This window comes from Pelobates fuscus, chromosome 3, assembly GCF_036172605.1.
Source record: "Pelobates fuscus isolate aPelFus1 chromosome 3, aPelFus1.pri, whole genome shotgun sequence".
In the NCBI taxonomy this organism is placed as follows: Eukaryota; Metazoa; Chordata; class Amphibia; order Anura; family Pelobatidae; genus Pelobates; species Pelobates fuscus.
Window position 1 is genome coordinate 423,365,481 of NC_086319.1, and position 21,972 is coordinate 423,387,452.

A 21,972-nucleotide genomic window follows, 5' to 3' on the forward strand; every position below is an offset into this window, starting at 1 on the left:
TTCCCTATTAAGGGTTAATAAGTAAAGGGGTGTATATAAAAAATACCCCTTTCTGTCTCATTAGAGATATCTTTGCCAGAAGCTCAAGGAAGCAGGCTGAAGGGTCAGTGTTAGGACCCGCTTAGGGGGGTCTGCCTTGACGTTGGCAGGCGGGCATTCCCTCCAATGGCCATTGGAGCAACTAAATGACCTCCATTTGTCTAAATATACATAGGGATTAAGGAGAAAGCGCAAGTAACATTTTCTCATATATTAATGTGATATTCACGTGTTGGCATACTGTTGTTTTTATCCAGGTGTATTGATTTGCTCTAAAATAAGATATATCTTTTTAGGCAAATTAAAATTCGGCTTATAGAATCTGGTAGATTATTCTTATTGGATGATTCCAGGAAATGATTAATAAGCTGGTTTAAATGTTATTTTAATTGAAAATTACATGAGAATAGGATATTATATGCCAAGGAGGATCTAGCCAGCATTGAAAGGGTTACTCAGTTGATGCTGTTAACCAAGGTTTTATAGCTTTTCGTTGGACTGTGTGAAGTTTTGCTTTTTCTGTCTGTGAAGTACCCTCATAAATCTAAAGTCTTGACAGTTGATGCTGTTAGCCATTGGAACGTGTTTTAACATTGCCATTGTATTGCATACCATGTTATACTAAATATTCACTGATTATTATCACGCATGTTACATATTATTATTATTTAATTTGTCACAATAAATTGTATCTATTTTTATAACAAATTGTGATTTTATTTGTATGGAATACGTTTCACTTACATGATAACGATCTCTAAGATCTAACTGTTTAATATTATCATCCCATAAATATCCTCACAGTATATTAAATGGACCCTGTCCGTGACCCTAACTGTATGTGTGTATTAGTGGACGCTGTCCGTGACCCTAACTGTATGTGTGTATTAATGGACGCCTGTGTGGTGCTAACTGTATGTGTGTATTAATGGACGCCTGTGTGGTGCTAACTGTATGTGTGTATAAATGGACGCTGTGCGTGGTGCTAACTGTATGCGTGTATTAATGGACGCCTGTGTGGTGCTAACTGTATGTGTGTATCAAATGGACGCTGTGCGTTACAGTCACACTGTTCTTCTACTCATCGTTTCTGCATGTTTCTCCTAGGATCTTCACCATGTTCGGCCAACAATGAATCTCGTATTATATTTTATATCTAATATCGTATGATCTAAATTTCTATAACTGTATCACTATAACTGCATGTGTATGTCTTCTCCAGTTCTCCGACGTGATGGGTTTGAGGAGCCCTCACCCCTGTTTAAGTGTCTAGTGGCAGAACTTGAAGAGAAAGATCGAGAAGATGGAGGTAAGTTCTTCGTCCATGGTGACGTTTTGTTCACGTTTTTTTTTTTTTTTTCAAAAAAATGTATCACAATAGACAATACAGGACAGTACAGGACTTAATAAAAGAAAAAAAATATATAGACAATAAAACAATAAATACGTTTCGACAGTACTAGCCCTCTAAGATACTGAATCTTTTAGTTTATTACCCTTAATTATCCTCTTAATTATAAATTGGACGACATACCAAATTTAGTATCTTTACTTCAACTTGAGAGAACCTTAAATAACTATTTACTTTTGTTCACGTTTTTGTAGCTGTGTACCGATAGTCACCGAGTGGTTAGGCTGTACGATTTAGCATTATTTGCACCCTACAGATTGGCTTTGCTCTCCGATTTATAAATGCAATTCATTACAGACCGGCCTGTCAGTATAACGGATCCCCTATACTCCAGGAGAGTATATCTGTTTTTTTTTTTTTTATTCTTTATTTTTGTTGTGCATTATGGGTTACAAGCAAGCCTGTTATGCCACAACAGCAGTCACAGGTATATCAACGTAAACATTGTTATGACAGGTTTAATCTGCACATTTTTGTGGGTAAGTATGCGTACTAATACATGCAATCAACATTAACAGTATGCGAATTGTTGAAAGTTATGCTTATTAAAATGTACATGTCATGGAAAAGTAGGTAGAAGAGAGACAAAGGAGGAGAACAAGGTTTGAGCATACAATCTACGTTCAAGATTATACTAGTTAGCTCTCGCTAGGCTGATGAACGAGTGGTGATACATCTCACTTGTCTGCCTAAGCTGTGGGTAATTGGTTTCACATCATGCTAGCACTCAGACGTGGGTAGCTTGAGCACATAAAGCTTAATATAAAAGCAGTATCAGCAGTATGATTTTACTTCGCTTGGTTTTGTCAGAACATATAGTATTTAGGCTTTTTCGTTTCATCTGTGGTATTGGTACATTGTGCATTATTTACTTAAACTTCACACTAAACAAATTGCCCGCTAAACAAATTAACTTTTCTATATGAATGCTAGGCTAGGTAGATGAGATTATTAGTAATGCTTAAAGTTATGAGAACTTGAGAAGGTATGTGATATTGCAGTTTCGAAAAGGGTATACAGTATACTTATTTAACAGGTTTATCCTGTCACGTTCTCGCAGACATATAATAAGAACGAGAGGCAAAGAGAAGCACAATGGAAAACATAAGGGAAACACATGGCACACAGGTGGGACTCTTCTCTCAGCACTAGTGTTAGGAGCTTGTCGCGGTGCTGCTCTGGGTGTCTGCTGATCAGCTCACCCTATGCCCCTGACAGTCCAGGCATGTGCGTAGTGGTCCATCTCTGGATTGTCTTGCATCCCCTCCGGCCCGCCATTATACGTGCTGTGTAGGTGTAGTAGGCCTCCCAGCCGCTGTCTCCCACGATCATGGCTCCGGGCTTGAAAGGGGGCCAGTGCCCTGTGTACATTGCCCGTGGTAAGACCTCTTGCCCCCAGGGGTCCTGTTACTCCGGTGCCCCCTAGGGTGTATGGACGGCTACCTGGTGTGTGTTCCAGGAGGGACCCCGGCCCAGGAGAGTGGTGGGAAGCTGGCATAGCTGTGGGCATTGGAGCGGTAGTACCTGGAGGGGTGAGTATCTGTTTCGTCCCTGCACCGGTGCAGTGGGTCATCGCGGTGGCTCTTAGTGTTACAGCGTTCCCAGGCTGCGTTAAGTGGCTGTTCTCCGCCAGTGCGATGGGGACATCCCGCCATTTTGGGCCCTTCATCCGTGTTGGGACTGCATGCATCCGTCGTTTGGTTAGCAGCGGCGGTGGGGGAGAGCGTTCGTTTACTTGCTGTTGGGCAGAGAGCTGCATTTTCTCCTCCAGGTTGCGCCAGAATGTTGCAAAGGCTCTGTCCAGTCTGATCTCGATGTCTGCCATTACTGCTGCATTGTCAGGTTGCCTCGTGGCATCCGCCATGTTGGCTGAGTCAGTAGATGTGCCCATAAGTGTAGCCCCTCCGTCCCCCCTGTGCTGTGGGTCGGAGAGTTCTCCCAGGGCTGGACCGGGATCACCCCCGCCGGTCCAAAGGGGGGGGTAACGGGTTGCCTGCTCCACCCTGTATGTCCCTGTGCCTCTCAGAGCTGGGAGGTCGGCCGTCCCTCCCGCCCGGTGGTCAGAGGGCCGCATGGCTCGGAGTGTGCCGCTCGTCGGTTTCGGTCAAGCTTCTGCCCTTGGTGGTTCCTTGCTGTTCGGTTCCGAGGCAGGGAAGGTTGTAGCAGGGTTTGTCTCCGATTTATTTAGGCTAAAAATCGCTTTTTTGCCAAATGCTATGAGGAGCTCATGTAAGTCACTTCTTTACAGCTCGGCGGTCAGGCCCCGCCCCGAGTATACCTGTTTTGAAGCTCCAATGTCTCAAGCGAAATAGTGATTATAGCTCCCAAGTCCCCAAACATCAGCCTAGACTTGGGTTATGTGGCAAAGATGCCTCTGTCACGTGTTCCTGGAAGGGCCTGCTGGCTACCTCCTGCCCAAAGACTATTGGCCATGTAAAAAGACATGTTAAACAGTTACTTCCATAGGAAATACGAACCACTGAATCGATCTGAGTAATTTTTGGATATGATGGGTTTTCCATGGATTTTGGGGGTACTTTTGGGGTGTTTGAAAATTGTGTGTTGTTCTGTATCTGGAGATAATGGAGTTTGTACAGTCCCTGACTCTATTATCTCTCAGGCACAGAGGAGGGGTATGTGAATGTATTTATTAAACATAGAAACATAGAATGTGACGGCAGATAAGAACCATTCAGGCCCATCTAGTCTGCCCAGTTTTCTTAATACTTTCATTAGTCCCTGGCCTTATCTTATAGTTAGGATAGCCTTATGCCTATCCCACGCATGCTTAAACTCCTTTACTGTGTTAACCTCTACCACTTCAGCTGGAAGGCTATTCCATGCATCTACTACCCTCTCAGTAAAGTAATACTTCCTGATTTTTTCTTCTTTTAAAAATAGTCTCCTCCTTTACTGTGTTGATTCCCTTTATGTATTTAAATGTTTCTATCATTTCCTGCTGCTCTATTACATTGTCTGCCTACCTTTACGTCATCAGAAATAATCACCCCTAAATCCCTTTCCTCAGATGTTGATGTTAGGACTCTATCAAATTGTAACGGACCGTTTTGCTCACCCAGAGGTTAAAAACCGTTTAGGCGATATTCCCCTTTTCAGATGCACAGGCAGCTACTGCAATCACCAATCTCCCGAATTGCAAGCACATGAATTCACCAATCTCCTGACCTGGAACCAGGGTAATGCTCCAAACTCCTGAACAGGAAACACACGAATGCTGTAAACAGCCGAACAGGAAAAACCATACGAACAGTTAACATTCCTGGCAGACGCACTGTAACAGCACGAGACGAGAACGAGACGAGACTTCGTTTGAGGGTCAAGCAGAACTTTACTGGGGCTACCTGCCCGGTATTTATGCAGGTCTCCCACCTGGTGGACACTCCCCTAGGGGACCAGATGGAAGACTGGGAAACAGTCTTCTTTGTTTCTTGAACGGGATAGGGGACACCGGTGGGGGGGTCACTACTGCATCTGAGGGTGGCGGGAGGATGTTTTTTACGTAGCGGTTCCCCTCCCCCTGATTAACTGGAGTGGCTGAAGGGTCTAAACCTGGATTCAAGTGATAATATAGTCTGGCTGTTTTCGAGGGCTCCTTGGAAGGCAAAAATGCACACCATCACATGGCGTACCCATTCCGCGGTAGGGATCTAGTAGCTTTAGCACTGGATAGAAAGGATGGTAGCCGACATAATAGGGGCCCTTTTATGGGGAGACTTAAACCGTGCCTATAGGCGAGATTCCAGAAGCGGGCAGGCAAAATTTTACAGTAAGAAACATTGATTCCTCCCCCCCGGCTGGTGGACAGCAGCCAGGCTACCACACATATCTAGACGGGGTTGGAAGGGGCTACGGTGCAAGGAGGCATGAAGACTTAGAGTAGCATAGACTGACGGACATAAGCGGTACGCTAGAGGTACTGAGGACCGAGGGAATACGGAACAGGGCCAAAGGCCGACTTACAGGATGACCAGAAATGGACACGGGTACTTTTCCTTCGGAGGACGATATAGGTCATTTACGACTGCTAACAATGAGATTTCGCCTTGGAAACATGTATAGACCACCACCGACTTACATAGACAAGTTGACGGCAAGGCCCCGACCCGGGAATTCCCGAGAATACTAGAAGTGAACAGGAGGAAGGATGGGGTTCCTAATGGTTCACAGAAACACCAATGCGATGGGGGCGAACCAGAGGCCAATTTATCCAATGAGAGGCGCCTAGGTTGTAGGAGCTCATAGACCCATTGTTCCTCCCAACATTGATCATGGCAGGGATGTGGGAACATGTTCCCCACATAACTCTGGCAACTGGTAAGACCAGAGTAGTTCTGCATCGGACTGTGTCCAGATGCTGTTCACCTTTTTTCTATCCTTTTCTTCTTTCCTTCTTCACTTTGTCTTTTATCCTATTCTGGGGGGCGGCGGGGGCTGGGGGATGGTGGACGCCGGAGCCTGGGGACTTGAAAGGGAGCGACACGGATAAGAAAATAGGTCTAGTATATATGGTGGGTGTGAACGCATCACGAGATGGAGATTAAGATCACCTCCTTGAACATAAAGGGTCTTAACGCACCAAGGAAGCGCCGACTAATGTTTAAAGAACTGAAAAGGAAGAAAGCTGATATAGCTTTTGTCCAGGAGACCCATCTGCCAAAACAAGCCCAGTTTCGGCTTAGAGACCACACCTTTGCCGGCTCTTTTGAAGCCAGATCCCATCGCAAACGTAATGGGGTGGCGATACTTATTAGACGCAGCTGCCCTTTTCAAGTGAATTCTCAGGAGACAGACCCGGAGGGGCGCTTTGTCCTCCTTTCGGGTACTCTACACTCGCATATCGTACATCTGATAAACATTTACGTGCCAAATCAGCCGGACCCAGGTTTTTGGACTATGCCCCGCGAAAAACTATCGGCACTACCCCACGGCATGGTGTACGTGGGGAGCGATTTTAATGCTGTCCCATGCCCGGCCGTTGACAGGAGCTTGCGTGATGGAATACCTAGATCCCAGGGCAGGGGTTGTCAGGATAGACTGCTTAAAGACTTCATAGCAAAAACGGGGTTGATGGACATATGGTGGGCTCATCATCCGGGTGATAAAGAATACTCGTTTTACTCAGCTCCCCATGGCACGTACTCGAGGCTAGACCTTTTTATGGCTAACACGACAGGCATGTCTCGAATTGTGGGGTCGATGGTGGGTAATATATCGTGGTCGGATCACGCGGATATGTCTATTACCTTGGGCAACCTATGTGCAGCATCACCTTGGACGTGGAAACTAAACGCGTCCTTGTTACGGGACGAGGAGATACGAGAACAGATTCAGAAAGGGATCAATGAATATTTTGAATTGAACACAACCCCAGAAGTTCTCGCGAGCACATTATGGGCGGCTCATAAAGTGGTCACGAGAGGGAATTTGATCAAACTCGCTACCAGGAGGAAGAAAATGAAACACCAGAAATTGGAGACCTTACTGGGACAATTGAGAACTCTCGAACAGAAACACCAAACAGTGCCGGATGAGAGAATATACAGGCAATTAGAAGCAGTGCAAAGAGACATCCGTACCCTTTTGCTGGATGACACGGCCAGATCTATGGTTTGGTCAAAACGGACATACTAAAAAAGGCAAACAAGATGGACACTCTCCTTGCTAGGCCACTCCGGCCCAGGCAGGAACGGACTCACATTACAGCCATTAGACACGCTGACGGTACGACGAAATCGACACCCACCGAGATAGCTAAGGTATTCGAAGATTTCTATAAAAGGTTATACAACCACACACCGGGCAGAAGTCCCTATGGAGACCATGAGGAGGCTCATATATTGCAATATTTGGACAACCTGGGGATGAATAAACTAAGTGGAGAGGCGGTGGGCGTTTTGGAGGCGGAAATTACTGAGGACGAAGTGGACAAAGCTATCTTGAGTTTGAAAGATAACAGAGCGCCGGGTCCGGATGGATTTGACGGCACATATTACAAAACCTTTCGGGAGGAGCTTGCTCCTCATATGGTGCGCCTTTTCGAACACCTCAGACAGAGAGGAAAATTGGACCCTGATATGTCTCTGGCTACCATTGTATTGCTGCCCAAACCAGGATAGGATCCACTTCTTCCTGAAAATTACAGGCCCATATCACTAATTAATCACGATCTGAAGATTTTGGCAAAGATACAAGCGGACAGACTGAACCCATTGTTGAACTCGCTCATCCATGCAGATCAAGTAGGTTTTATCTCGGGTAGGCAATTGTTTGAAAATACCAGGAGGAATATTGATTTGATTTGGAGGCAAGTGGCCACGGGGACACCCACTCTGGTAGTGTCCATAGATGCGGAAAAGGCCTTCGACAGAGTCCGCTGGCAATTGCTTTTCCCGGTTCTGAGGAATATGGGCTTCCCGGAAGGTTATCTGGCGATAACAAAAGCAATGTACCATAATGTGCGAGCTCAGGTTCAGTTAACGGGAGCCCCTCGGACCCCTTTTCAGCTTTACAATGGAACCAGACATGGGTGCCCTCTTTCCCCCATCCTATTCGTATTGGCTTTATTGCAAGCTATTCGTCAGCATCCGAACATTGGAGGAGTTAGGTTGGGTGATACAGAATTTACGGATGATGTCCTCCTGACCGTTACGAACCCGATGGAATCTATGTTGGCGCTACAGGAGGTAATAACGGAATATGGTGCTTTATCGGGATACAAAGCAAACATCCAGAAATCTAGCGCTCTTCCGGTCTGCCTCTCGGAGGCAGATGCTGCTCGGATAAGGGAGACCTATCAAATACGGATGGAAACAGACTCCATAAAGTACCTAGGGATTCATCTGACGGCTGACCCTGGGCGCCCATGCCTTGAGAACTACACCCGGATGATTAGAGCCTTGATAGGAGACCTAAACAAGTGGACGGATAGGCCTCTCTCTTGGATAGGCCGGATCAATTCTGTGAAGATGAACATACTTCCACGTATACTATTCTTGTTTCAAGCGTTACCCATCCGTGTCACAAAAACTCAATTGATCCCTCTGCAAAGATCAATGGGGGACTTTATTTGGCAAAATAAGAGGCATAGAATCTCCAGACGAGTACTATATAGACGTAAAGACAGGGGAGGGTTAGGCCTCCCGAACCTATACTTCTACTATCTCGCGGCTCAATTGACGCAGGTGGCCATGTGGCACTCCCCGCCGGAAGAGAGACGGTGGGTGGATATAGAGTCTATGATGGTGGGGGTTGATGTCCCCCAGTTTACCATGTGGGTTCTCAAGGAACATAGACCTGCGATATGGATCACATGTCCTGCCATACTCAATTCACTCAGAATTTGGGACGCTTGCAATACCAAATATGGGCTAGCAGCGTCTCCCTCTCCTATAACTCCAATCCTTAGAAACAGAGAATTTCTCCCTGGCATGGCACCCAGAGAATTTAGTAATATAGAAAAGACCGGACTCCAACGGCTCCATCAGCTATATCGGAATGGAGCGGTCATTCAATTTGCTGAAATCCAACAAGGCTCCCACTTAACTTTTTTCCGATATGTCCAGATCCACGACTTTGCTAGAATACCTCGCATTAAAACAGCAGCCTTGGGAAAACTGACCTTTTATGAAAGGCTCTGTATGGATGGAGCAGCCCCTATAGGTATGATCACGCTTTTATACGCTCATCTGAGTACAGAAAATGGAGAATGGGGAAGTCTGACTTATACTGATCAATGGGAAACGGATCTCGGGGAAGTCTTAGAGGGAGTTTGCCTCCCAAGTCAAGAGACATGGGAGGCAAATGCCTCTGTTTCAATCTGTGTCACTCTTCCGGAGCAAGCATGGAAAACTATGCTTCGGTGGTACACCACGCCAGTTAAATTATATCGAATGCACAAATTGACTACTGACGACTGTTGGCGGGCTGTGGATCCCGAGGCACATATATCCACATGTGGTGGGACTGCCCGAAGAGAAGTAGCTTCTGGAGGTCCGTGGAGGGTCTTTTGAGACAGACTATAGCGACTGCATGGCTCTCACCAGAGGGCCCAGAATTCTCTGGGGTAATATCTAGGATTAGAGAATGTAGAATCATGGACGACTTGACAGCAAGAGTGAGAGGGACAATTGCGACGTTTCAAAAACTTTGGGAACCATGGGACAACAGTTTAGTGGGCTCAAACGGGGACTGACAGGGCCTTTTATTGGGGTATATGTCCAGATTTAGAGGGGATCCCTCCTGGAGGGGGACATGGCTCCCACATTGATGTGGCGGGGTTTCCGCGCCCTCACTCCCCCCCCCTCTCCTCCGCCTTCCTTCCCATCCTTATCTTCCTTTTCCTATCCATATCCTCTCTGCTCTCCTTTTTCCACTTCATTTCTTCTTATCTTTTCCTCATCTCTAGATTTTCTCGCTTTTTCGGTCTCACTTTAATTTGTGTTCATTTTTATAGCCCTTCCCAGGGCTCCGCCACGGAAAGTGGTTTTTCTTTTTCTTTTTTATTTTCTCCAGGCATGATTATACGGTTGGAGGAACAAGGTAGCTCAAACGCAAACTTAATTCTTGAATAGATTGGGCTACTGGTATCGCCTAAATGTCTGTCCTTCATGATAAAAGCCCTCAATGGACATAGAAACATAGAATGTGACGGCAGATAAGATCCATTCGGCCCCATCTAGTCTGCACAATTTTCTAAATACTTTCATTAGTCCCTGGCCTTATCTTATAGTTAGGATAGCCTTACGCCTATCCCACGCATGCTTAAACTCCTTTACTTGGACGGCAAGTACTGTTGGTATTATAATGTATGGGCATGTATTGTATTTTGTTGACATGTTGTCAGGGTACCTGTGGTCTCTACCTCCGAAAGAGGTAGAGACTTAGCTGTTCCTCCATCCAGACGGTCTGATGGCTCCCTTCCCCGCGGTCTATCCGGTCATGCTAGGCCGGCCGCGAGGGAGTGACTGCCTTTTACAGCATCTAGGCAGGAAGTAGTCATCAGGACACTCCCCCAGAACAACCTGTCAGTCAATGGCTGCAGGACCAATCAGGACGCCTTGGGGGCGTGGTTACTGCTCTGAACAGGGTATTTAACAGAGCTTCTTTCATTAGCTCATTGCCCTGTCGTGGTTCTAGCTTGTTCTAGTCACTCAGTGCTTGTGTATTCTATTATCCCTTTTGGTTTTGACCCGGCTTGTTTACCTTACTCTGCTTATCTCTGTTACCCTTGATTCGGCTTGTCTCTCGCTTACCTGTCTTCTGTTACCCTCGACCTCGGCTTGTCTTTGACCATTCTATACTGGTCCGGTATACGTATCTGGCTACTGTTTGTACTCTGCGTGTTGGATCCCTGTCCCGATCCTGACATTACGACAGGGCCAATGGATCCTGCAAGTACAAACAGTCAGCTGGCTGCTCCTGATCCTAGGTTTGAAGCCATGGATCACAGAATGGATCAGATGGCGCTTGCGCTACAGGCTCTATTAGCTTGTGCCAATAAACCACCAGAGGAGATACGTAATACCCCTGTTTCTCCTGTCGGTTCAGGTCTAGAGGTAGCCACAGTGGGTGCTTCTTCTCACATTACCCCCCCAGTACGCTATGGTGGGGCTCCTGAGAAGTGTCGTGGTTTTTTAAACCAAATTAGTATCCACTTTGAATTGCAACCTCGCTCTTATCCTACAGATAGGGCAAAAGTAGGATTTATTATCACCCTACTCATTGAGAAAGCTCTGAGATGGGCCAACCCACTATGGGAGAACGATAATCCATTAGTTTATAACTATAACGCATTTGTAGCTGCTTTTAGAAGAACATTTGACCCTCCAGGTAGAAAGGTTAATGCAGCCAGATTACTGTTGCGCCTGAGACAGGAGAACCGAACACTGGTGGATTATGCACTAGAGTTCAGGTCTCTGGCGGCAGAAATCAAGTGGAATGAGCAGGCGTATATGGATGTATTTTTGAATGGCCTATCTGATGTAATCCTTGATGAGGTTGCTACCAGAGAACTCCCTGAGAATTTAGAGGATTTAATTTCGTTCATCTCTCGTATAGATGAACGTCTAAGAGAGAGACAGAACACTCGAGAGGGGAACCAGAGACCTTCTTTTAGGTTAGCTCCCGCTGTTCCAAGTCCTGACTCCACGATATCTTTGCTTACTGAACCTATGCAGAAAGGGTATACCCGCCTCTCTGAGGAGGAAAGACAGCACAGGAGAAGAGAGGGTTTGTGTATGTATTGTGGAGCCAAGGGTCATTTACTCTCGAACTGTTCTAACCGCCCGGGAAACGCTCGCACCTAAGTCTCTCTAGAGGACAGGCCTTGGGTGTTTCTATTTTGTCCTCTACTCCTGATTATAAAGATCACAGGCTTCTGCTACCAGTTTCCTTAACTTGGGGGAAGGAAGTAGTAAGGGCTATGGCATTGATAGATTCCGGTGCTGCTGAGAATTTTATCGACCAAGCCTTTGCTAGTAAGAACAATTTCCCATCCCAGCTAAGGGAGACACCTTTGGCCGTTGAGGCCATAGATGGTAGACCACTACTAGACCCTGTTATCTTTCGTGAGACCATACCCATTAATTTAAATGTGGGTATCCTACACGTGGAGAATTTATCTCTTCTGCTCATTTCGTCTCCTTCCGTTCCCATAGTTCTGGGGTACCCATGGTTGAAAAAACATAACCCTATTATCGATTGGGAGTTAGGAGAGATACTCTCGTGGGGCCAGGGCTGCCAGGATCGGTGTTTGTGCAAGGTTTCTCCATTAGCTAATATTAACATACCGGAGAATCCTACTCAGTCCACAGAAAGACAAATACCAGACCTTTACCTAGACTTAAGGGCAGTGTTTGACAAGAAGAATGCCGATTCTTTGCCTCCACACAGGTCATTTGACTGTAAGATTAAGCTTCTACCCGGCACTATGCCTCCGAGGGGCCATGTATATCCTTTGTCTGTTCAGGAAAACTCGGTTCTAGAGGAGTATATTCGGGAGAATTTAGAAAAGGGATTCATCAGGAGGTCTTCTTCTCCGGCTGGGGCTGGGTTCTTTTTCATTAAGAAGAAGGATGGCACGCTGAGACCTTGTATCGATTACCGAGGCTTGAATAAAATAACTGTCAGAAATGCCTATCCTATCCCACTGATTACCGAGTTATTTGATCGTCTTAAGGGCTCCAAAATCTTCACCAAGTTAGATCTCAGAGGGGCTTACAATTTGGTGAGAATCCAGCAAGGTCACGAGTGGATGACGGCATTCAATACCCGGTATGGCCATTACGAATACACTGTTATGCCATTTGGACTATGCAATGCTCCTGCAGTATTTCAAGATTTGATTAATGAGGTACTTAGGGAGTTTCAGCATGATTGTGTTATTGTTTACCTGGACGACATACTAATACACTCTAAGGAGATTGAGACTCACCATAGACAGGTCAGAAAGGTATTACACAAGCTGCTGCAACATGGTCTATATTGCAAATTGGAGAAGTGCAGTTTTGATCAGTCTCAGGTAGACTTTCTTGGATACGTGATTTCTGGGGAGGGTTTTAAAATGGATCCTGTAAAACTTCAATCTATTTTAGACTGGCCCTTGCCCAAAGGACTCAAGGCTATCCAAAGGTTTATTGGTTTTTCCAACTACTATAGGCGCTTCATTAAAGGATACTCCTCTATCATTGCGCCTATTACCAATATGACCAAACAAGGGGCTGATACTAAGTTCTGGTCTAAGGAAGCTCTGGGTGCTTTCAAGACTCTCAAGGAACTTTTTGCCTCGGCTCCCATTCTAGTCCATCCTGATACGACTCTGCCTTTCTTGCTCGAGGTCGATGCCTCTGAGACAGCAGTTGGGGCTGTTCTGTCTCAAAGGTTAGGGGTGGATAAACCGTTACACCCTTGTGGTTTCTTCTCTAAGAAATTTTCTGGGCCTGAGAGCAGATATGACATCGGGGAAAGGGAACTGTTAGCAGTCATTAAAGCCTTAAAGGAGTGGAGACATTTGTTGGAGGGGACCCTACACCCTATTACGATTTTGACGGACCACAAAAACTTGTCCTATATTGGGGAGGCTAAGCGCTTATCCTCTAGACAAGCTCGTTGGTCCTTATTCCTGACTCACTTCAATTATGTACTGACTTACAGACCTGGTTCTAAAAACTCTAAAGCCGATGCATTATCTCGCCAATATGAACCTTCTACTGTACCTGAACCAGTTCTTTCTTCTATAGTTCCGAAATGCAATATCATTGCTAATACGAATCTCAGGATTCTCCATTACTGGCCGAGATCATTAAGTTGCAACATCTAGCACCTAAACAGACTCCTGCGGGCCGTCATTTCGTTCCTCCTGCTCTTCAACTGGAACTTTTACAGTGTTTACATAATAGCAAGATGGCGGGACATCCTGGTATCCGCAAAACTTACGCGTTGATCTCTAAGGACTTCTGGTGGCCTGCTTTACGGAGGGACATTGAGGAGTTCATCGCTGCATGTGAAGTTTGTACTAAAACCAAACAACCCCATACGCTTCCATGTGGATTCCTGCAACCCTTGGAGGTTCCAGAAAAACCATGGTCCTGTTTGGCCATGGACTTTATTGTCGATCTACCTATCTCTAAAAGACAGACTGTTATCCTCACCGTGGTTGACAGGTTTACTAAGATGGCACACTTCATTCCCCTGCCTAAACTCCCGTCTTCTCCCGAATTGGCAGAGATATTCGCTAAGGAGATTTTTCGCCTACATGGGATACCCTCTCAAATTGTATCGGACAGAGGCTCCCAATTTGTTTCCCGCTTTTGGAGGTCCTTCTGCTCTCAACTTGGTATTAAATTAAACTTTTCTTCTGCCTATCATCCTCAGTCTAACGGAGCTGCTGAACGTACCAACCAGAAAATTGAACAATATTTACGATGCTTTGTTTCTGAACACCAGGATGATTGGGTCGGTTTGATTCCTTGGGCGGAGTTTGCACACAACAATCTCGTTTGCGATTCTACTCATTCAAGCCCCTTCTTCATGAATTATGGTTTTCATCCGTCTATTCTTCCTTCGGATTTCCCTTCCCAGGGGGTGCCGTCGGTTGATGTTCATGTTGCCAATTTGAGGAAGTTGTGGGATCAAACTCGACAAATCCTTGTGCACAACTCTATGTTGGTCAAGAAACACGCTGATAAACGTAGAAGGGCGGCTCCGGTCTTTGTTCCAGGTGATAGGGTATGGCTGAGCACGAGGAACATCCGTTTAAAAGTGCCCTCCATGAAGTTCGCTCCTCGTTATATTGGACCCTACAGGGTGCTGACCCGTATCAATCCAGTTGCGTATCGTTTAGCTCTTCCTAATACCTTACGCATCCCGAACTCGTTTCACGTTTCATTGCTGAAACCACTCATATGTAACAGATTTTCCTCCACAATAGCCCCTCCTCGCCCCGTTCAGGTGGAGGGTCAGGAGGAGTATGAGGTTAACTCTATTATTGATTCTCGAATCTCCCGGGGGAGAGTACAATATCTGGTTGATTGTAAGGGATATGGTCCTGAGGAGAGGAGTTGGGTACCTCAGGAGGATGTTCATGCTCCCCGTCTTCGCAGGGCGTATCACTCTCGCTTCCCATCTCGTCCCGGTTCATTCCGCCCGGTGGGCGTATCTGAGAGGGGGGGTACTGTCAGGGTACCTGTGGTCTCTACCTCCGAAAGAGGTAGAGACTTAGCTGTTCCTCCATCCAGACGGTCTGATGGCTCCCTTCCCCGCGGTCTATCCGGTCATGCTAGGCCGGCCGCGAGGGAGTGACTGCCTTTTACAGCATCTAGGCAGGAAGTAGTCATCAGGACACTCCCCCAGAACAACCTGTCAGTCAATGGCTGCAGGACCAATCAGGACGCCTTGGGGGCGTGGTTACTGCTCTGAGCAGGGTATTTAACAGAGCTTCTTTCATTAGCTCATTGCCCTGTCGTGGTTCTAGCTTGTTCTAGTCACTCAGTGCTTGTGTATTCTATTATCCCTTTTGGTTTTGACCCGGCTTGTTTACCTTACTCTGCTTATCTCTGTTACCCTTGATTCGGCTTGTCTCTCGCTTACCTGTCTTCTGTTACCCTCGACCTCGGCTTGTCTTTGACCATTCTATACTGTACTACTTACGTTAGTCCGGCCATTCTAAGGTCCGGTATACGTATCTGGCTACTGTTTGTACTCTGCGTGTTGGATCCCTGTCCCGATCCTGACACATGTTTTATGTTCTTTGAGAATTGTATTTATGCCTGAACCCTTGGCTCGCCCACAGGGAATGTACACTTGCTATGTTCTATTGAGTGAAAAATAAAGAATATAAAAAAAAAAGAAGCAACACTCTCCAGAATATCTCCAACCACACACTTAGAAGCAACACTTAGATGAAGCAACCAAGCTATATTAGCCAAGCTAATGACAACAACCCTTGTATAAATCCTAAAATCACCACCCTGAAGAGGTAGAGGTTAACACAGAAAAGGAGTTTAAGCATGCATGAGATCCTAACTATAAGATAAGGCCAGGGACTAATGAAAGTATTTAGAAAATTGGGCAGACTAGATGGGCCGAATGGTTCTTATCTGCCATCACATTCTATGTTCCATGTAACATTTTAGGCGAACACAGTATACCGAATGAACCAGAGAATAAAAAGAGCTTTAATAATCCAGTGACAGGGTGGTCTGTCACACATAGGCTTCGAGGTAGCGCTCTCCTGGCTTGTCGCGGAAAGAAACAGTCGTTCGTATGATTTCACCACTGTTTGGGCCGTCCAGTGTCCATCTTAGAGTTCCAGACACTCGATGACCAAGTCCTGCTGCCTGCGTTTGTGCGACAAGATGGCATGGAGAGATCACGTAATTCTACGTTTTTTTTTTGTACTTAATGAGCCGGGGGATGTTCGGTGTTTGGTAGTTTATTATACCGAATGCGGGGAAAGCATAAATGAAGTCTAGGAACCCGTCAGTGAACTGAGGAAGAGAATCGGAAAAATCGGAAGGCAAAATAGTGGGTTTTGTCACATAGCTCCCCCCCAGATCTATGGGACGGCATACCCGCCTAGACCCTAACGGGTTGGCTTGGGGATGTCCGGGCAAGTGATCGCTATTTTTCCAGTTCGGTCTGCTGGGACAACCTATTGGCATTGGCATTCTGCTTTCCTGGTAGGTATTGCATGGTAAAGTTGTAGGGCTGCAGTTCCAAGCTCCATCTTAACAGCCTGGGGTTATCTCCGGCCACTCGGTTAAGCCATATTAAGGGGTTGGGGTTGGTCATGACGGTAAAGAGCGCCCACACAAGTAAGGCTGTAGTTTCTTTAGTGCCCAAACTAAGGCTAGGCACTCCTTCTCCACAGTGGCATAACTGACTTCACGAGGTAATAACTTACTACTCAGGTAGGTCACCGCGTGCTCCCAGTCCAAACATTGAGGCATCTGTAGGAATGAGAAATCTTTTAGTTTGGCCTGGTGCAGCTAATACAGGTGCCTTGCTCAGGGCCACTTTCTGCTTCTAGAAGGAGTCCTCACATTTTGGAGACCATAAAACCTGCCTGGGTAAGGACTTTCTGGTGAGGGGGCTTAGCTATGGTGCTGTTATCCTATACAAACCTCTGCTAATATCCGGCCGTGCCTAAGAACGCCATTACTTGCGTTTTACTATTGGGTTGTGGCCATTGGGTTATGGCTTCTATTTTGGCTGGCTCGGGCCGCTGCTTCTCGGAGCCCACCCTGTGCCCCAGGTACTGGACTTCCGCCATCCCTACATGGCATTTTTCGTATTTGAGCGTTAGACCGGCGGCTCAAATTCTTTTGAGCACTACAGATATGTGTTCCAGGTGGGCTTTCCATGTGCGGCTGAAGATAGCAATATTATCCAGGTAGGCACACGCAAAGTCCTGAATTCCCTCTAAGAGCCGATCCGCCATCCTCTGAAAAGTGGCGGGGGCATTCTTCATCCCAAATGGCATAATCTTGAACTGGTACAAGCCTAATGGGGTGACGAATGCCGACTTAGGCGCAGCGTCAGGCTCCAAGGGGATTTTCCAATACCCTTTGCACAGGTCTATAGTGGTCAAATAATTCCCTCCTGCCATCCGATCCAATAGCTTGTCTATTCGGGGCATAGGGTAGGTGTCCGAAACTGACCGATCGTTGAGCTTGCGGTAATCAATGCAAAAGCGGATTGTACCATCCAGAACCACCGGGAAAGCCCAAGGACTCTGGAAGGGTTCTATGACCCCTAACTCTATTATGTCTTGAATCTTTGTGCATGCTTTCTCTACTGGCTTTGGGGATGTGATATGGTTGCTGCCGGAAAGGTGCCTGACCTGAGGTCTCAACTCGGTGGACCGCCAACGTCGTACACCCTGGTAGGGCAGAAAACATATTGCCGAAATTTCCTTAGCAGTTGGTAGGCTTGTTAGCTCTCAGATGTGCTTAAGTCGCCTCCTAAACTGACTTGCTCTACTCCCACTGGGGTGGTGGGAAGCATATCGGGCAAAGGAAGCCCTTCACTGTCTTTAAAGGCAGGAGTGCAAACGGCAGACACCTTCTCTGTCCTTTCCAGATAAGGCTTCAGCATGTTCACATGAAAGGACTTTCTGATCCTTTCATCAGTGACACGACTATATAGGTCATGTCACTGATTCTTTTGACTATTTTAAAGGGACCCAGCCAAGCGGCTTGGAGCTTGTCGGCTTTAGTGGGTATCAGAAATCCATGTAGCTCTCAGGCAGTTTTCTAATTCCAATGTATGGTCTTCCTCAATTACATAGAAAAAATAAAATGCATCCAGAATGAAAAGTAGAAAGATGTGCGCAAAGTATAAAAAGTGTGAGTGATCCATTTGGCACATATCACTATTATATAAAAATATCATACGGAGTTGCACTATGTTATTTTTTTATTTCCCTATAGTTGGATTGACCCATATTTGTATTCATGTATTTGTGGAAGATTTGAGGAGATCTTCGGGTTTAAATCCACAACTTAGAGGGAAGTTTCTGAATTTTTTATTCACTGGAGGCACTTGGTGTTATATACAATATTGGTGAAATTATAATATCACAGAGTGATATGGTGAAAGAGTCTGCACTTTTCTCTATACTATGTACAGATACTCCAGTCTCTGCTGTGGAACTCTGCAGCTCCTCCAGGGTTACCGTAGGTCTCTGTGCTGCCTCTCTGATTAATGCCCTCCTTGCCGGTCCGTTAGTTTTGGTGGGGCGGCCGTCTCTTGGCAGGTTTGCTGTTGTGCCATGTTCTTTCCATTTGGTTATGATAGATTTGATGGTGCTCCTGGGGATCATCAAAGATTTGGATTTTTTTTCTATAACCTAACCCTGACTTGTACTTCTCAACAACATTGTCCCTTACTTGTTTGGAGAGTTCCTTGGTCTTCATGGCAGTGTTTGGTTAGTGGTGCCTCTTGCTTAGATGTTGCAGCCCCTGGGGCCGTTCAAAAAGATGTGTATATGTAATGACAGATCATGTGACACTTACATTGCACACAGGTGGACATCATTTCACTAATTATGTGACTTCTGAAGGTAATTGGTTGCACCAGAGCTTTTTATGGGCTTCATAACAAAGGGGGTGAATACATACGCAAATGCCAATTTTCTGTTTTCTATTTCTAAAAAATACTTTTATGTATATATTTTTCTTATTTCACTTCACCAACTCAGACTATTGTGTTCTGATCCATCACATAAAATTCAGATTAATAAAATATTGAACTTAAGGCTGTAATGTAACAAAATAGGTAAAAAGTCAAGGGGGTGAATACTTTTGCAAGGCACTGTAATTCTGCGGTTTCTTTGTACTTAATGAGCCGGGGGGGGGGGGGGGGGGGGGGGGTGTTCGGTAGTTTATTATACCAAATGCAGGGAAAGCATAAATGAAGTCTAGGAACCCGTCAGTGAACTGAGGAAGAGAACAGCTCTGGGGAAGGTACAATAGTGGGTTTTGTCACAATCCGCTAACGGTCACTGTAACAGATCCTTCCAACTTAGTCTTTTCTTTTGTTCGGTTCATGCCTCTGTTCGCCTGATTTCGTGCGAAGTCCGTATGTGAAATGTAGGTGGCCGCCATTTCAGGACTTTACACGTGGTCGCGGCCATCTTGTGTGCGAACAGCGGTGTTTGCCTGTAACCGCATGGAACTAAAAACGGATACGCAAACAGGCGAACACCGCTGAGTCCTCCAGACCTCCACAAGTTCGCACAGAAACTACCGAACACCCCACCATTCGGTAGTTATACTCAGTCACCTATGGGGATTTCAGCGAACCCCGCGATTCGGATGGATGACAAGATTTTCATACCGTTTTACCGTGCGAACAGAGACCGACCGCAAGGCCAAAACTCATGGAACTATTTTCGGCTAGTTGGTCTGTGCGGTCGGTCAAAACTTTGAAACTCTGTAACTCCCGAACCGTTCACCCAATCGGGCTGATTTTTGGACAGAGTGTTCCCCGAACGAAGATCTCTCAAGCGGTGCCGGATTTAAAGGTGTACCCCCTGTTTTTGGGGTACATCCAGAACTGGGGCAAAATATTGTATGTTCTAATTGTATTATGTGGTTATCTGAGGGGAGGAGACGTGGGGGTGTTGCCCTGTGCATAATTGGTTGTTTTCATCCTCCCCCTGGGAGTGTCCTGTGTGTACCCTTTTCTAATAAAAAGCAGGCTGGGTGTCCCAGTCCTCAGTTCATCTTGACCCTTCATAACGTAGCCTCGTCTCGTTCTTGAAAGGGGATTGTTTGGGAAGGTTATTCTGTTCCTGTTGCAGCTGAACCTGATTTTCGCTCTGGATATCGTGGATGGGATTATATCAGCCTACTTCTCCACAGCAGCTTGCAGGGAAAAAGGACGTCTCCAACGGCAGAAACCCTCTCTCTATCTGGGTAGCCGTTACATTGGTGGCAAGCGGTGGGATGGTCCTTTTATCCAAGGAGCAAGTGCTGAATGGAGTCTCAGTATGCTAAGCTGAAAAGACCCACACTAAAGGATTTATTGGAGAATCGTGGTAGAAGTGCCAGCAACAGACCACGGAGGGAGCTGATAGCTGACCTGCTGGAGCTGGACGAGATGGATAGGTCCATGGAGGTAACGGAACCCAGGGCACCCATCAGTGAGGACGATGTGATTACGGCAATTGTGCAGCGGAGATTAGCGTTGTATCCAGTCACGTCTACAGAGCTAATAACCCAACTACTCCGGGAAACAAGGGAAGAGATCCAAACCAAGAGGGATCAAGAAATGGAACTGGTAAGAGCCAGACAGCTCACTACACAGACAGTTCCTACCCCGCTACCCACTACTACAGTAACGAAAATTCCCTTCAATGCATTTAAAACCTTTGCAGAAAATGAAGAGGAAATTGATGGGTATTTGGCGGACTTTGAAAGACAGTGCTCGCTACATCAAATACCGCCAGGGCAATGGGTCACTATCCTGGCGGGAAAACTATCAGGAAAAGCTAGTGAGGCTTTTCGAGCGCTCACTACAGAGGAGATCACGCAGTACCAAACAGTAAAAGAGGCACTGCTCACCAGGTATGCGGTAACCCCAGAAGCCTACCGTCGCCGCTTCCGGGAGTCCAAAAAGAAAGCTGTGGACTCCCACATGGAATGGGCCAACCGACTACAAAGAGTGGCATCACATTGGGTCCAAGGATGTAAGGCCAACACCGGAGAGGAGATATTACAATTATTCTTAATGGAACATTTCTTTCAAAATTTGGCTGCGGACCTACAAGACTGGGTACGAGACCGGCGCCCCGCTAATTTAAATGAGGCGGCTCGGCTGGCCGATGAATACGCCGAGACAAGGAGAGTAAGCCAGGGTACTCCACGACCAGCTCATAAGATAGAGCCACGTACCCCAGCCACTGTCTCACGCCCAGAGTTTCGAGCTCCAGTCCCACCAGGACCACCCCGTCCTCAGGGACCTACCAACTACCCCCGAGATTTGTCGAAAGTGACGTGCCATCACTGCGGCAACCTCGGACATATTGCTCGATATTGTCCCCTAAGATCCACTAGTAACAATTGGAGACGCACAACTCCCAACGCAGAGGCCCCTGCATCACGACCCTCTGCAGCTCACTGTGTGGAAGCTGAAATGGGCCCTGAGGAATGCCTGGGGATTTTGTATGAAGCAGATCCCATACAAGCTGCTTCGCCAGATAACCGACAGCATCATCGGCAGGAAGTTCGGGTGAATGGACAAACAGCACAAGGCCTAAGAGACACCGGGGCTACCATCACGTTGATCCAAAAGCACCTAGTAAAGCCAGAGAATGTGTCTACCCGCACTGTTGCTGTTCGGGTCGCAGGGGGCGCTGTTTTTCGCTTGCCCACTGCCCGAGTACACTTAGACTGGGGAGTCGGATCGGGGAAAACTACAGTTGGCATCATGGACAACTTGCCTGCCGAGGTCGTCTTGGGAAATGACATTGGCCCCTTGACCTCAGCATATTTGCCCAC

General features: G+C 46.5%; 1 protein-coding gene across 2 annotated transcripts in view; it reads left to right on the forward strand.

Moving 5' to 3' along the window:
• The window catches only part of LOC134603654 (thialysine N-epsilon-acetyltransferase-like), a 190,054-nt gene that overhangs the window by 156,004 nt on the left and 12,078 nt on the right, over positions 1–21,972 (forward strand). For both annotated transcript variants that reach the window (XM_063449821.1, XM_063449822.1), the window contains exon 4: positions 1,262–1,348. In XM_063449821.1, coding sequence (XP_063305891.1) covers positions 1,262–1,348 — 87 coding nt within the window. The remainder of the gene's footprint in view (positions 1–1,261; positions 1,349–21,972) is intronic.